The sequence below is a fragment of the Benincasa hispida genome, chromosome 11 (genome assembly GCF_027475165.1).
Source record: "Benincasa hispida cultivar pf3 chromosome 11, pf3_genome.v1.1, whole genome shotgun sequence".
Taxonomy (NCBI): Eukaryota; Viridiplantae; Streptophyta; class Magnoliopsida; order Cucurbitales; family Cucurbitaceae; genus Benincasa; species Benincasa hispida.
This window is the reverse complement of record NC_143488.1, coordinates 1,990,658-2,005,840: the sequence shown is the minus strand read 5'-3', so window position 1 is coordinate 2,005,840 and position 15,183 is coordinate 1,990,658. Positions and strand designations below refer to the sequence as shown.

Sequence of the window (15,183 nt, the reverse complement as noted above, 5' to 3'; positions counted from 1 at the left end):
TTAATATGCAGCAATTTAGTCACTTCCCTTTGCCTTCAAGTTTTAAATTTAGGACTGAAAAGCCTTTTTCTATTTAATTTATCTTTCTTTTTTTAATTTATTAATTTTTTTTTTAAAAAAAAAACCACTATTGACATGATTTTCCTAGATAGGAAATCAATTATCACAATTTCTTTTCCAACATGAATTAGTTCAATTGGCATAAATTTGTTGCCTCAAGAAAAGAAAGAAAAAGAAAAACTGACATAATTTTATGTTGTCAACCTCAAGTTCAAAAGTACGATTATCCACATCTCATGTTGTAAAAAAAAGTTTTTTAAGATAATTTTTACACAATTTATTGAATAGTAAATTCAACCATCACAAAATATATAGTTTGGAAACTAAATCATTTGCATATAAAAGTTAAAAGGACTAAATTGTACCTTTAATTTCATTACAAAGATAAAATATGTAGAAATCCATAGAAAGTTTGATAATTTTCCCTAAAAGTAAACTATGTTTAAGGATAAATTACAAAATTTGAGAAATTGGATGACAAGGGAAAAAAAAAGATTTCAATACTCCTTTGATCCAATAGTTAGTATTTTGATTCATTTTGGTCATTATTCGATAAAAGAAATCAACAGATTAATGACGTATCATTTTGTCATTTCAGCTTCTAAGTAAGTGATCGAATCAAACTCGGTTTCTTTGTGTTTTCAATAGAATGTGGCTTTTAAAGATTTTAAGGTTTTGAATCTTTCAATGATGCAAAGAGGATGGGACTGGGAAGATAGAGAGATGGCAAACTTGGGTTTGGGAGGGAAATGAGTGAACAAATCATGGCTGGGGGAACATTGAAATTGGAAGAGAATCCGATGGGATAGTAATGATCAGTTGGAGGAAATGAGAAAATAACATATTTTCAACTATTATATACATGTCATCCTATGTAACCGTTAAACTATACTCAAATTGATCTCAGGTTAGCTCGGTACAAAATGACATACATAATAGTGAACAAATATGTTTGGCATTCAATTGGTACACAATTAGGGTACAATCTCCTGATATTGTGTTTACTACTGATTTCAAATGCAAATTTTACAAAGTCTAATAGGGTCAAAATAGCAAATAATATGCAAATGATGAAATGCAGAATGTGATATATAAAGGATGACCATAGTAAGTCGTCATTGCTTCAAGAGTTACCTGCAGCGTTTATGTTGCATGTCAAACACAATATTTTTGTTTATTTTTAGAATAGTTTATCTATTCTTCAAAACTCAAGTACAATTCCTACAAAGTTGTGTCACAATAGGTCCTGGTTTTCCTAAGGTGAAGAAAACAAGGCCAAATCGAACCTAGCTCAATTGGCATCCGAATGTATTACTATTCACGAGGTTTATGGTTCGAATACCCCACACCCAAATGTAGTCGGAAAAAATAAGATGAGGAAAATAAGAGGCATTCATATTAAGATGAGACATTCAGACAAATAATGAAAACAAATGTTCAAATGACATAATAATAAAGATAGAACTCCAATTTTTTTAAAAAGGAGGAAAAAGATCAGGAGCAAATGTGGGTTTTGCCCCATTCTGTTTCCCACTGTTTGGAATAATCCTTTCTACCCCTCTTTTGTGCTTATAATTCATTTGTCATTGATATCCATTGAAATGCCTTTTTGTCAGCTCTATTGGCATCCTTAACCTTCAACCAGCAGATTTTAATGTTTGACTAAGAATTGAAAGAAAACAATCTCCACAAATTAATTTTGAAGTTTACACAAAATATACTCTAAATGCAGTATTCAGGAGCTATAATAAATAAAGAACAAAAACTCCATTGCACACATGCAAATTGTCTCTCACGTCAAAAGTGTTTGATAATTGCAAACCTTTCCCTCCCTTCTCAAACTACTCATAGGATTTTGTAAACATTGCAGAGAAAATTTCAGAAAACACTTCATAATTCTCACAGATCACAGAACCATCTATTTCAGCGCAATGAAATCCAAAGCAATTGAAAAAGTGAAGACAACTCACATACATTGACCTACTTTCTTCTCTCTTTTCATTCCTCTCTTGAAAATGGTCTTAACAACAAGAACTAGTTCTCTTCCAGTTAATAGGGACAGTTTGTTTCCACCTGACAATGGTAGCCCCGAATACTATAATAACTTGTACCAATCTTGACTTGAACATATTGTTCCATGAATAATCATGTCGACTCAACTTCATGGCTTTTCCAAGGAAAGAATCACAAAAAAAAAAAAAAAAAAAAAAAAAAAAACGAGGTTAAAACTAATTGTACTCACTATGGATTCAACAACGGCATCTTTGGATGCATTTGATTGTCCCTAATTCTTGAGAAAAGCACAGTTGAAGATTTACCCTCTTTAGTAGTGACATCCCAATCGATACGATTTACCATAATCTTCAGAAATTCCACGTTCATGGATAAATGTTATAAGTAGACAATTTGGACTTACTAGAAATAAAGCTAACCAGCAGCTAAAAGATCAATAGAGAATCTAATCTAGAAAAGTTATGATACGGGGTTCGCGCAATGGATGTTAGGGACAGAATCCAGAACTAACCTCTATACATCGGGATGCAAAACACTAACCACTTCGACACCCAATGCACTACACTGTTAAGTTGAGCAAGCAGCTTCATTATTGATTTCGGCTACCCCATAATTGATACATCTGCATATTATGATGCATTGGTTGGTTGGCATTGGTGTAGATTCCAGGCCCCCGGCTTAAAGGGCTACCACCATTGTCATCGGATGAATTATTTGATGCGCCTTCAGAGGGGCAGCCTGCTGCCACGGGCGTACTGAAGTTTAACATATTGGGAGATGTAGAAGAAGGCCCAGATTTCTGTATACTAGCTCCTAGCTTTTTCCCATCCACGAGAAAGCTACCGACTATAACCTGATTTTTCATCAAAGACATGGTTTAAGGCACAAAAACCAACTTATTTTTGTTGCTCCTCTCGTATTGTCAAATTTTACATTAGCAGATGAGTTATGCAACTAAGTCAGAACATTCAATCCATCTAAAAAGAGAAATAACAACATTATGTCAAGCTAACACTGTAGACAGTAGGGAAACCTAGTACCTGAACTGTCGATGCTGCCGTTAGCATGTTGGTAATTCCACCAAGTACTTGTCCATCTGCACTTGCTAGAGACACACTTAAACCACCACTTCGACTACGATTACCATTATTGTCAGAAATCAAGAAGGAACCTGATAGAGATATGATTTCATAGCGGCCCTGCATAAGATTTAAAAGCAATAGAATTGGTGATACCTTGTGTACAAAGGAAATGGTACAGCTAGAATAGATCTTTTTCTTTAGTTTTTCAGGACTAATGAATCAAGACCACCAGTAGAAATTTTTTTAAGGTTGTGGTAGACTACAACTAGAATAGGTTCTTTTTTCCCCAGCTTTTTCAGGATTAATGAATCATCACAACAAATAGAAACTTTCTGAGGTTCTAGTGATGCAGAATAAATGCTTTCTTATGTTCATTAAAAAAGATCTGTGTTGAGAAATTTGATTTTTTCCCCTTTCTTCTCTTGCAGCATATTTAATTGACAAATAAGATGTGCAAAAAGTTAAAACCCGGACAATCAAGCCAATAGAATATGAAAAACTTACCAATTGGCAATAATAAATAGAACAATTGCAAAAGAGTTCAAAGAAATATACCAGTCTACATGAATATCAGTCTCAAAGCTCATCCCTAAGCATATCAATCACTTGAAACATTCTTCTGTTTCTTGCATTCAAATATTTTGAAGCATAGCACTATTAAAATTCAACCAAAGCACCTAAATTTTCCTTTTAAAATAATGACTGAGCACTAGTTGGACAATGCATTCTCAGATGCAGCTTAATATGACCCTCTTGTCAAAATGATGAGCTAGCATCACATTTCTCAAGTCAAAGAGAATAGTAAAGCAGAGCAGTATTCATAATCTCTTGAAATGATCCAGCCGGAACCTTTTTTGTCAAACCCAAATTCAAAATCTTCAAGGGATGGTAACAGTTCAACATCTAACACAGATCATCTCTCTGCAGCTTAATCGTTGCATTACCAATTTTCTGCAATCTCTGAAATGTAATAGTCAGAAATATTATATATTAAATCAGATTATTTGGGTGAATTCAATGGTGATTACTTGATGGGAGACTTGAAAAGGATGAAGTAATTTTTCTAATAAAAAACCTAAATTGATTTTTTTAAACCATATAAAATTGTGGCCTCTCTTTGCAGCTCAGCCAAAATGGAGTTCAAATATTAATTATTGTACATTTTTAAGTTAAGAAAGAACTTTTGTAGTGCCTACTTTCTGTTTCTATCTAAGATTAGATATACTTGAGTGACTGAGAAATTGCAGTGTGGATTTCCCTCATGGTTCTCATTACTGACCCTTTCCTTAAATTGCCTCAAGATAAATAGTTTGGCTCTAAACTTCCATCTGTATATAGTCACTTGTAAGTCTCTCTCCTTAAAGATGCTGCCATAGAATCTCAAGTTCTCCACTGTTGCAAGTAGATTTGGAATGACTCTTATACTAAGAAAGTCAAGATGTTCATCTAGAATCTTTTCTTTGGAAACCACCAGCCTGAAATAATCTCAGGAAGGGAAACCACCAGCCTGAAATAATCTCAGGAAGACAAATATGACATCCTTGTGGAAGCATACGCCCAAATTAAACTTCAGCTTTGGATATTTCATTTATCAATCAAATAATTTCTTGTTGTTTCCTGGAACATTTTGTATCTTGGATATTTCATTTATCAATCAAATAGTTTCTAATAAAAAAAAAAAAAAATCAAACATAAGCTGTGCCCACAAATCTGACCTACTGTTTGTGATCGTTAGGAGGTTTTTTTTTTCTTTTTTTTTGGCAATTTCCTTAACCCTGGTTGAGGCAGCCTTTCTCCTCCTCAAAAAATTTATGGTTATTTTATTTTATTTTATTTATTTGTTTTATTATTATTATATTATTTTGTTAATATTTTTTTAAAAAAAAAAGAAAAGAAAAGAAAAAAAGCAGCAGCTGAACAAGAATGATGACCAATTAAATCTTACCTCTAGTTACTTTTTCCTACAATCTAGCGAGAATTTTTTTCCAGTCGGGTTGCAGATTTCAGATCACAAATCTTGGAAACTCTATTCGTTTCTCTTGCCACTCCATTTTCTTCCCAAGAACTATTCTTCTCCCAATAAAGTTAAAAATGTCAGTTAGATATTAATATCCTTAGAAGATCAAAGTCTTTGATCAGTTATGGCACTACAGTAAACTTAATACCTCCGGCAGAAAATAAATGAAGCTCAACTGTTATCAGCCCCTAGTCAGTCGTGTGTGCTATGTAAGAACAAGAGTGAAAATAACCAACGTTTGTATATACCCTGCCCCTTTGCCACCGATTTGCAATACAGCTCCTTCAGTCTCTCCTGCTGTGCTCCCAAAAACCTAGGGGATTCTTCTTACTCCAACCACCTTTGGGTCACACCTTCAGCCACAAGGCTAAAACCCTTAATGATCAATGCTACCTTTTTGTTCTTGTGGCAGGCTTGGAAGAAACAGATGAAATACATTACGAGTACTAGCACTAGCACATCTTACAAACAGAGGGGATTACGATAATCTCCATGCAGATAAAAGCATGAACTGCTGGTCAGGGGTCACCAACACCATGCACTTACTATGTACTAGAACAAGCTAACTCAAGGTTGGCACTGATGAATTGATGAATTGAGTTACCATGACTTTCCATTCTTCACTTGGAAATAAACAACTCATTTGAAAATTCAGAAAGAGAACTGTTTAGAAGAAACGTGCCTCTTCTCTATATAGTTCATGAAAATGGCAATGTTTGTAAAAGGCCATGGTTTTACTTTTCATCGCCATAATACAGGGCAAAGAGTAACCAATTAAATTGAAAAGCAAACACAAACATGACTTTCAACAAATGAAAATGATGAAGAAAAAAGACGGTAAAATTTCAAGAAGGTTATGAGAGGCAGATAGTACATGCAGGAATGGGATAGCTAGCCTAATACAATGTACAAGCGTTTGATGTAAAGTGACTCTCAGCCTCCAAAGGAAAACCAACATCAAGAGTAGAGAAGAGTGAGGACCAGCAATAATAAACAAGAACATCATGTGTGCACATAAGCTTATGCAAAACTCTCACATGGATCCTTCTCCGCTTTCGAAGTTGATGTGTTAGAATGTACAGTAAACAATATCAAGTCTGATATCACTTGATGGCTACAATTCTCCAAAGTCAATCGAGGAAAATGAAATATAAAACTTGCCTCATATGACACAGTACCAGCTGCCATCGCGGGTTGAAGGGTAACATTGCAGACAGCACCATGGGCAGAGAGAATACAAACAGTCCTCGGCCCCTGCTGTGAGAATGCCATAACTTTTGAGGCAATGTCCTGTAAATCAATGAAAATACATCTTTTTAAAACAGGTATCGATTAACCCTTGAAACTTATAAATCCATATCCATATTAAGGAGGGAGAGTAAACTATTAAAACACATTCAATAGCACAAAAGTCTGTACCATGGAGAACTACTCTAAAATACCAATTTGTTCCAGAAAAGGTCAAGAGCAGAAAATGCCCGAAAGATGATTATTGTAAATGCTTTTAAATACTGAATTAAAAAAGTATCTATGTGGTTTTAATGACAAAACTATATTTATGAATGATCCTATCAGTCTTAAAAGTGAAATGCCGCCATTTCAATTAACTGGTGGCCACTAGATAGTACCATAGATTTTTTAAAGAGGAAACCTCAAAATTCATTCCTATAAAGAAAAACAACAGTGAGGAAAATACGGCATCAGTTAAGACCTCCAAATTTGGCATCGGAACAATGTGGATGTGTGTGCAAACCTGCCCAAGCATCACGACCATCCAAAAAATGAAAAAGAGCACATTTCTTGAAATAACATTGCTAGATTGTCAGAAAATATGTTACGATGGACCTTCGTACTTAACAAGTTGTAGAGATTTCCTTTCTTGCCTTCCTGAACAGATTAATATTCATAAAGGTTCAAAGAAAGAAAAAACAGCATTTTTTAAATATTAGAAGAGCAAATGAGGTGATTACAATCTAAAGCAGAGGACACTAGAAAAGAAAGTCAGAATTTAATTTCTTCTCAGACAACCAGAATTTAATTTCTTCTCAGACAACCCTCCCAGTTTTTGCCGCTCTTTCAAAAAATTCTGTGTTTCTCTCCACCCAAACCTCAAAGAGAAGAGCTCTTTACTTATTTACTTATTTATTATTATTATTATTATTATTATCATCATCATCATTTTGCTCAAAGAAGAGCTTTTATCACGCACAATTACAATGCTTTAGTTTTCTTTTTCAAAGGGGTTCCTTAAAAAAATTAATGGACATTACCAACGGGAAGTCTGCAACCAAAACAAACTACAAAGTTTATGAAGTTTTTCCCTACATTTAGACTTTTCATCCAAAAAGAACAAACGAAGCATTCTCAAATACATCCTACCACAAAAACAAACCAGATGGCGACAAGGATGACACAAACGAACGATATCTTATCTGTAGGTGCTTAACCCTTGAAGAATCAGATACCATGTAAAAAATCACTTTCTTGTGGTATTTTGATGCCAAATAGCTTTGGTGATGTCTCAAGGAAGAACGATCTCTCTTTGTAAATGAAAAGACCAAGAAATAGAGCCAAACCAAACTGAACTAGAAAGTTCCTGAAAAGCTCCTTCAAGGATAGTCATGTTTCTATTTCCTAACCAATCAAAATTCTCCTCTAACTAATAGACCAGCCACCTCCCTTGCACCGCACAATCTAGATTCTACAATGTTAAAAAGTCTTGCAACACAAATTTAAGAGGCTGTTGAGTGATGAAGAGTATCCCCAAAAGCAGCTTCTATCACTCGAGCCTAATTTCAATCGAAACAGGTCTCCCATCAACATTTACAGTTCATAACAAGACTCCACTCTGAATCCAGGATTAGGAAACTGTTTTGACTTTGGACAATCAAATATTAACATTATATCTTAAAAATGACAAGAAATCACAATATCGAACTTTACACATCGTGGATCCAATTCAATGCAGAACCAAAAGAGGAACGAGAACCACACTTTGAAATGAGCAGTATAACAGTTTGACAAAAAAAAAAAAGTGTTTCCCTTCCATCAAACTCTCATTCCAATGGGTTTCCTTCACAAGCAAAAAATTGATGTTATTGTGGGAAAAGCTAGATCTTGATAGGAATTTGATATATCAGATTCAGAAGTGAGAACAATTGTTTTCCTTTCTGTTTCTGGAGCAAATCTAATATCACAAAAGGCTATTTGTATAGTTTCCTAATACTACACGATAAGGTGAAATAGTTAAAATTCTTACCTTGGAATCAGCCAAAACCAATATAGCTCAATTATTCTAGCATGGGCAGTTCCAGAAATCACAACACAGTTCAGTTTGCTATTTATTTGAATCAATTAGCACTGAAACTTGCTAGCACAAATCTTTTGTAGGATGAATAAAACATTCAAATGTTGGAAAGCTTTTTTATAGGAAACAATAAATATCCACTGAAATATGCAAACTACAAAAGAAAAAGCCCAAAAAGGTGTTCAAGGAATTTGCAAAAAAATCCCAATTTTAACCATCTAATTCAAAACCGTGAAAACTTTCTGTATAATCATATATTATTCTCATTTTCTCTTACCATCACTTCATTGACAGAGTGTATACATCTAAACTTAAAATTGAGGCATTTTTAGGCCTCAGAATCCAGGGGCTTTGTACTTTTGAAAGTAGTCTCATGCCATTGTCATTTTATTAAAAAGATAAAGATGCGAGAAGAGCATACCAAGGAAATTACCTTATCTGTTTTCCACAAAAACAGGTTCATAACTCTATATGTTGTAAACTTCTGATGCATTCTTTCTTTTTATTATACACCATCTACATTCAACTCAAAACTCTTTCTCATTTGAGTTACTCTCTCTCTCTCACTCTTTTTTCTATCAAGCCGAGTAACATTATGGCAGTACAAGTGTTATGAACAAGGGAGAGACAACAACATACAACACAAAGATTTACATATCCACATTCTCAAGGAAAGGAGTTATGGTGCATCAGCCAATGTTGTAGAATCTCAATATCTAATCTTAAATCGACAACCTCCCGGCTCATTCATTTAATGAACTACACATAGAAGCCCAACCAATGGATAGAGGAAATAACTAGAATTGAATACCATTGAAGAGATAATAAAAGTTCAAAAAAGAGTTCAAAAAAGAAAACATAATAACATCAAATCCAATTCAACACCCATATAATAATACAAAAGAAAGCAAATTTCTTTACCTCTCCTGGTTTCACAAGAATGACATGAGGAGTAAAGCCAACACCGCCAGTCCCTGTCCACCGGGATAACACCATTACACAAGGCACACAGAAAACAAAAAATAAAAGAAAATAAGGAAAGAAAAACAAGAAGGATGAGTACCCAAAGCATCCATCTGCCTCTTCCCTGTACCAGGCGGCCGTCCCCTGTTCTTTTTAGGGCGAGGATCCGGGGAGTTCATGCCGGCGGAATCACCAGGAACGGCGGAAGAAGTGATGGGGGTTGGGGATAAACCCAAGGCGATATTCCCATCTGGAGAATACTTCCTGGGGCGGCCTCTTTTCTTCTTCCCAGAATCAATGTTAAAGCCACCAGTGCGCAATTCAGACTGCGATCCATCATAAGAAGCCGCATTGGGGGATTCGGAGGGCTTAGAGGAGGAACCCATCATGGAGTTGAAGGGAAATCGTGAAGCGGAAGACATCATCTGAGCAGCAGCGGAATTGGGGTTGATCAAAGGGGAAGTATTGTTGGAATTGGGCAAATTAGTGGAATAAGAAGCGTTGTTGGGAATCATCCTGTTGGGTGGAGTTGATTGTGGCTGATGTTGATGAACAGAAGGCATCGACCTCTCCCGTGAATCCATGGGGGGGAAGGGAAATCAGATTGGGGGAATGTGGGAAGAAAGGAGATCTTTTCTCCTTCTTCTTCTTCTTCTTCTTGTTCTTCTTCTTCGTTTGATTGTTTGGAATTTGGAAGGAAGAAATGAAATGGGAAATTGTTGGTTCAGTGATTCGTGTTACGAATTTGGGTATCTGCTTTGTTCGATCAGTGATGAGTGACGACTGAACAGACACGGGAAAGGAAGAGAAAGAGAGAACCGCGAAATGGGTTTTGTTTTTTAGGGTTTTAGTTTTTCTTTTCTTTTCTTTGATTTTGTTGTTCACCTATATTGTGCTTCAACAAGATTTCGTTCACCTATCAATTTAATGTTGGGTTAAATTAACCACCCAAAAAATGACAAATTGCATAAATCATCCTAAAGTGAGATAGTAGTTACAATTTTACCTTTAAATTTTCAATTATAAAAATTAGGCCCACAAACTTCTATAAGTACAAATGTCTATTTTTCCTATGGAGACAGCCCCACGGGGACTCACCCTAATTAGGTGAGAAATAGAGGATGGAATGGGAAAAATTTTCCTAACTAAACGAGGATAGGAACGAAAAATGCATTCGTGGCCTCTACCCTAGCCTTTTTCTTTATTTATTATAATATTTTAATATTATGTTGTTGCTATTATTATTGTATAAATATTATACTTAAATTTAAAATTTTATTATTTAATGGTAAAGATAAATAATATGTTTGAATCAAACATTTAAATTTAGATTATATATGAATAATTTAATAGAAAAGTAAAGTAATTTTTCACCCATGTAAAACTAATCATATAAAATAATTAGTGAGGAATTTAACTATTTAATGAAAAATTCTTTATATTGATGATTTAAGTTCATTGATTTTTTTTAACGAGGAAAAGTTTGAATCCCCACTGTATTCTCATAGATAATTTGTGGGATGGGTAATGATGTGAGGAATAACAACAGGGATAGGAAAATCATCCTACCCCATGGACATTTCAATCTACAAGTGTTAAAATTAGACCTTCAAATTTAAAAAAAAAAAAAAAAAAAAAAAAACAATGACTATCAAATTTCTACAAATATTAAAATTGAATATTTATTGAAAGTACAATGACGAAACAAAACAATTGAAAGTATATGGACTAAAATTGAGTAAACTTTAAAATAGAGACCAAAACAATATTTAACAAAAAAAAAATTAGAGCAAAAAATCATTAGAGGGTTAAAATTGCAATAACTTTAAAGTTTAGAGTTAAGATTGCCAACAGTTATCTAAGTTTGAAGTATAAATTTTATGTAACTAAAAAATCATTGTTAAAATTGATAATAACATGACAATTTTCGATGTTAAATTGATTTTTTTCATTTAAAATACTAATAAATAAAAAGTAATAATATTTTAGTTGTTGTGAATTTGTGGGAAAAACGAGGCACAATGGGAACACGAATATTAATAAATATAATATTAAAATAAATATATAAACAAATAAAATAAAATAATGATAAATAAATAAAATAATAGGAAATATGAAATTTCTTAAGAAATCTCAACTTTCTCCAAAATTGACGGAGTTTCAACCAATGTATATATCTCCACAAAATTCACAAATGACCACTTATTTATAGGAAATTTTGGCAAGTAGGAAATGACACACTTGGACACTATGCATAGGTGGTTGGATGACATATAGCCAACACATGTGATAATGAGAAAATGACACTTGACATTGGACACTAAGCATGGCACCAATGGGCATTTATTATCATATATAATATTTATAATACTCTCCCTTAGATACCTATTCAACATATGAAATATGCCTCATTAAAACCTTATTTGGAAAAAACCACATGGGAAAAAAATCCTAGTGAAGGAAAAAAGTACATATTTCATATAATTTATACTTTCAAAAGAATATATTTGCTCCCCCTCGTGAAAACATCACTTAAGATCTCTGAGTCGCCGCATTCCAATGTTGTGTACCAATTTTTCAAAGGTTATGGTAGATAATACTTTTGTATAAGTCTGTCAGGTTATCTTTCGAACAAATTTGTTGTACAATGATGTCATCATTTTCTTCAAGATCATAAGTGTAGAAAAGTTTATGTGAAATATGTTTTGTTCTATCTACTTTAATATATCCTCCTGTTGGGATTGGTGTTCTAATTCTCTTGGTAGTTTCGTAGTTTGTAAACACTCTGTAAACATATTGTTATTAATAAAATCAGTGTTATTTTATAAGCATTTACTCAATCCAATAAACTAAGATTCGAGGTTATTTTATGTAACTTAAGCATGTATGTGGAGACATACAAGTGGATCATGCCTTAAGTAATAAGTTAAATGGTCTGTAGTATATGGATAAATGAGGGATACCTTATCCTGGTAACACTATGGATGCGACCCACTTTGTAGATGTTAGAAGTGTTATTAAGTGCTATAAATGGTCTGATCCTGACCATTCATGTGGAGACATGCTAGCGGGAGTATCCTATACAAAGAGTTTGTATAAGACCAGACCACGAAATGATTAGTCTCTTTATATAACGTCATTCATAATTGAGACTTACATTTCACTAGGATGACCATATGTGACATGACCTTAGTACTGAGTGAGTTGGGAACTCCTGCTCATAAGGGCGGTCCTTTGATTTGTATGGGTGAGAGTGACCAGATTGCCAACTCAACAAGCTTACCATTTTGGAGATTCGTCTGATTGGGGAGCTGGGAACTCAGCTACACAAGACGGAATTTACTCCTTCCTCGAAGTTGGGGTAAGTAGATAAATTGCTCCCTTAAGGGTTGATTCCGAATCTTGAACATAGTGGTCACACCCTCTCTTGGGAAGAGAGAACTCAGTCATAGTAAGACTATGACTTATTATTCATTAAAGGAATCAGTGGTACTTAAGGAGTTAGATGTAACTACAGGGGTAAAACGATAAATTGGCCCAGCTGTACTTACGAGCGATTTGTGAAGGGTCATCACACTATTAATTAGTTATATCCAATGGACACAGAAATATATCTGTAGTGCGAAGAGTGCAACTGTCGGTCTTTAGTGGAGTGACCAATAATTAATGGATAGTGGGTCTTGTGATTAAAGAGTTTAGCTAGTTATTCGTGTATCGTTGGAGCTTCAATCTACAGGTCCATAAGGTTCCCTTGGTAGCTCAATGTGTTCAAGTTGAGAATCAGATTTTGGGTTAATTTGAAGTGTTCAAATTAACAAGAGGAAATCTGATTATATATGATATAATTAAATTGGTTCAATTATGTGATATAATTGATATGATGTATTTGATACATTATTAATTGGAGGAATTAATATAAATATGATTTATATTAAATACCATAAAATAGAAAAAGAACTATGGTTTATATGTTTCATATGATGAAATATTAAAACTATAGGCTATAAATATAATATGATAAGTTGGTTATTATATTTATTTATAATATATTAATTATATGATAATTAATTTTTCTTTTACTTCAATAACCAACTTGAATGGGAGGTTATGCACGGTTATAACAACTGTGAGATAGAGAGGAAAATGGTTTTCCAAAATCATAGGTTGATGATTCATTGAATCGGTCTAACAAAAGAAAATCTATCAAGTAAAAGAGTTTTATTAAACGATAGCATCTCACAGCCTAAACGATCAAGTATCGAGTTTACTATACGATAGTTACTCGTTACTACACAATCGAGTAGCAAGTCTATATGATAGGCTTCTTCTTACTGCACGATCGAGTATTAAGTCTATACGATAGATTTCTTCCTTCTCCCACTTACTCGATCGTTTACCTCATTCATTCCTATGTTCAAAGTCATACAGAGCCCACAACTCTTGGATTCTCACACTGAGAATACCAAGGTAACTCTTGTAGTGGTATTCTTGTTCCGTTTGAGGGTCGAGGATCGAGTTACACTCGATAGTGATCGAGGATTCTTCAGTGCATGCTCTTAGTTGTTCTGATCGTTGCATTCGAGTTCGTGTCGTTGAACGAGCTACTGAACGATCGAGGTGTTGGGTTGATGCCCTAAAGTCTCGTGTCCTGTAGTTTGTAAATAGTTTGTACGAATGCTTGTGTTGTTAATATATGATATTTACTTCACATCTTGTATTTTTGCTCATTTATTTGTTTTATTTGCTTTACCACAAACTAATAAACATAAAATCTCTGGTTATCTGTATGTGACTCAAGCATGTATGTGATGACATACAAGTGGATCATGTCTTGAGTGATAATCAAAATGGTCTGTAGTATATGGATATAGGAGGGAAACTTTATCCTGCTACAGATGCGACCCGCTTTGTAGAATGGTCACAAGTGTTGTGACTTGTCACAGATGGTCTGATCCTGATCATTCGTGTTGGGGACATGTAAGTGGGGCGTCCTATACAAAGAGTTTGTATAAGACCTGACCACAAAGTGTTAACATCTCGTTATATAACACCGTTCATGACAGAAACTTCACTTCACTAAGATGACCATAGGTAACATGACCTCAATCTTGAGTGAGTTGGGAACTTCTGCCATTGAGGGCGGTCCTTTGATTTATATGGGTGCGAGTGGCCAGTTCACCGATTCAAACCTACCATTTTGGGGATTCGTTTGATTTGGGAGTTGGAAACTCAGCTACACAAGATGGAATTCACTCCTTCCCTGAGGCAGGGGTAAGTAGATAGATAGCTCCCTTAAGGGCTGATTCCGAGGCTTGAACGATGTGGCGCCACACACCTTCTCTTGGCCCGAGAGGTGTTCACACATAGTTGGACCATGTTGTATTGTTCATTAGAGGAATCAGTGGTACTTAATGAGTGAGATGTAACTACAGGAGCATAACGGTAATTTGGCCCAACTGTACTTACGAACATCTGTGAAGGGTCATCGTACTCATGATTGGTTATATCCGATGGATAAAGAAATATATCTGTGGTAAGAAGAGTTCAATTGTTGGTCTTTAGTGGAATGCCTGACAGTTAACGGATGGTGGATCTCGTGGCTAAAGAGTTTAGTCAGCTATTCACGAATCGTTGGAGCTTCGAGCCACAGGTCCATTAGGTCCCCTAGGTAGCTTGGATAAAGTCGAGAACCAATATTTGGGTTAATTTGAAATGTTTAAATTGACAAGAGGAAGTTTGAT

The 15,183-nt window shown here is 34.6% G+C and overlaps 1 protein-coding gene across 2 annotated transcripts; it reads right to left on the bottom strand.

Moving 5' to 3' along the window:
• Positions 1-925: 925 nt before the first annotated feature.
• On the bottom strand, positions 926-10,352 carry LOC120091058 (AT-hook motif nuclear-localized protein 8-like). Of its 2 annotated transcripts, XR_005485640.2 has the most exons (6): positions 9,543-10,336; positions 9,401-9,453; positions 6,334-6,462; positions 3,114-3,272; positions 2,585-2,926; positions 926-1,194 (listed from the first exon to the last, which is right to left on the bottom strand). XR_005485640.2 is itself a non-coding variant. In XM_039048865.2 (5 exons), the coding sequence occupies exons 1-5, from the start codon at positions 10,024-10,026 to the stop codon at positions 2,663-2,665; spliced, it is 1,089 nt and encodes a 362-aa protein (XP_038904793.1). In that variant the 5' UTR covers positions 10,027-10,352; the 3' UTR covers positions 2,391-2,662. The 2 variants fall into 2 exon arrangements, 1 of the variants encoding a protein (XP_038904793.1); XM_039048865.2 differs by lacking the exon at positions 926-1,194 and having other exon boundaries at positions 2,391-2,926; positions 9,543-10,352.
• Between the last annotated feature and the right edge of the window lie 4,831 nt (positions 10,353-15,183).

What these genes read in the sequence shown, in the direction of transcription:
- LOC120091058 (XM_039048865.2), bottom strand. Translation starts at nt 10,026, where the DNA reads ATGGATTCACGGGAGAGGTCGATGCCTTCTGTTCATCAACATCAGCCA. An exon ending in TTCTTGTGAAACCAGGAGAG is followed by an intron (nt 6,463 to 9,400) that starts GTAAAGAAATTT and finishes ATTGATTTACAG; the next exon opens with GACATTGCCTCAAAAGTTAT. An exon ending in CGGCAGCATCGACAGTTCAG is followed by an intron (nt 2,927 to 3,113) that starts GTACTAGGTTTC and finishes ATGAAAAATCAG; the next exon opens with GTTATAGTCGGTAGCTTTCT.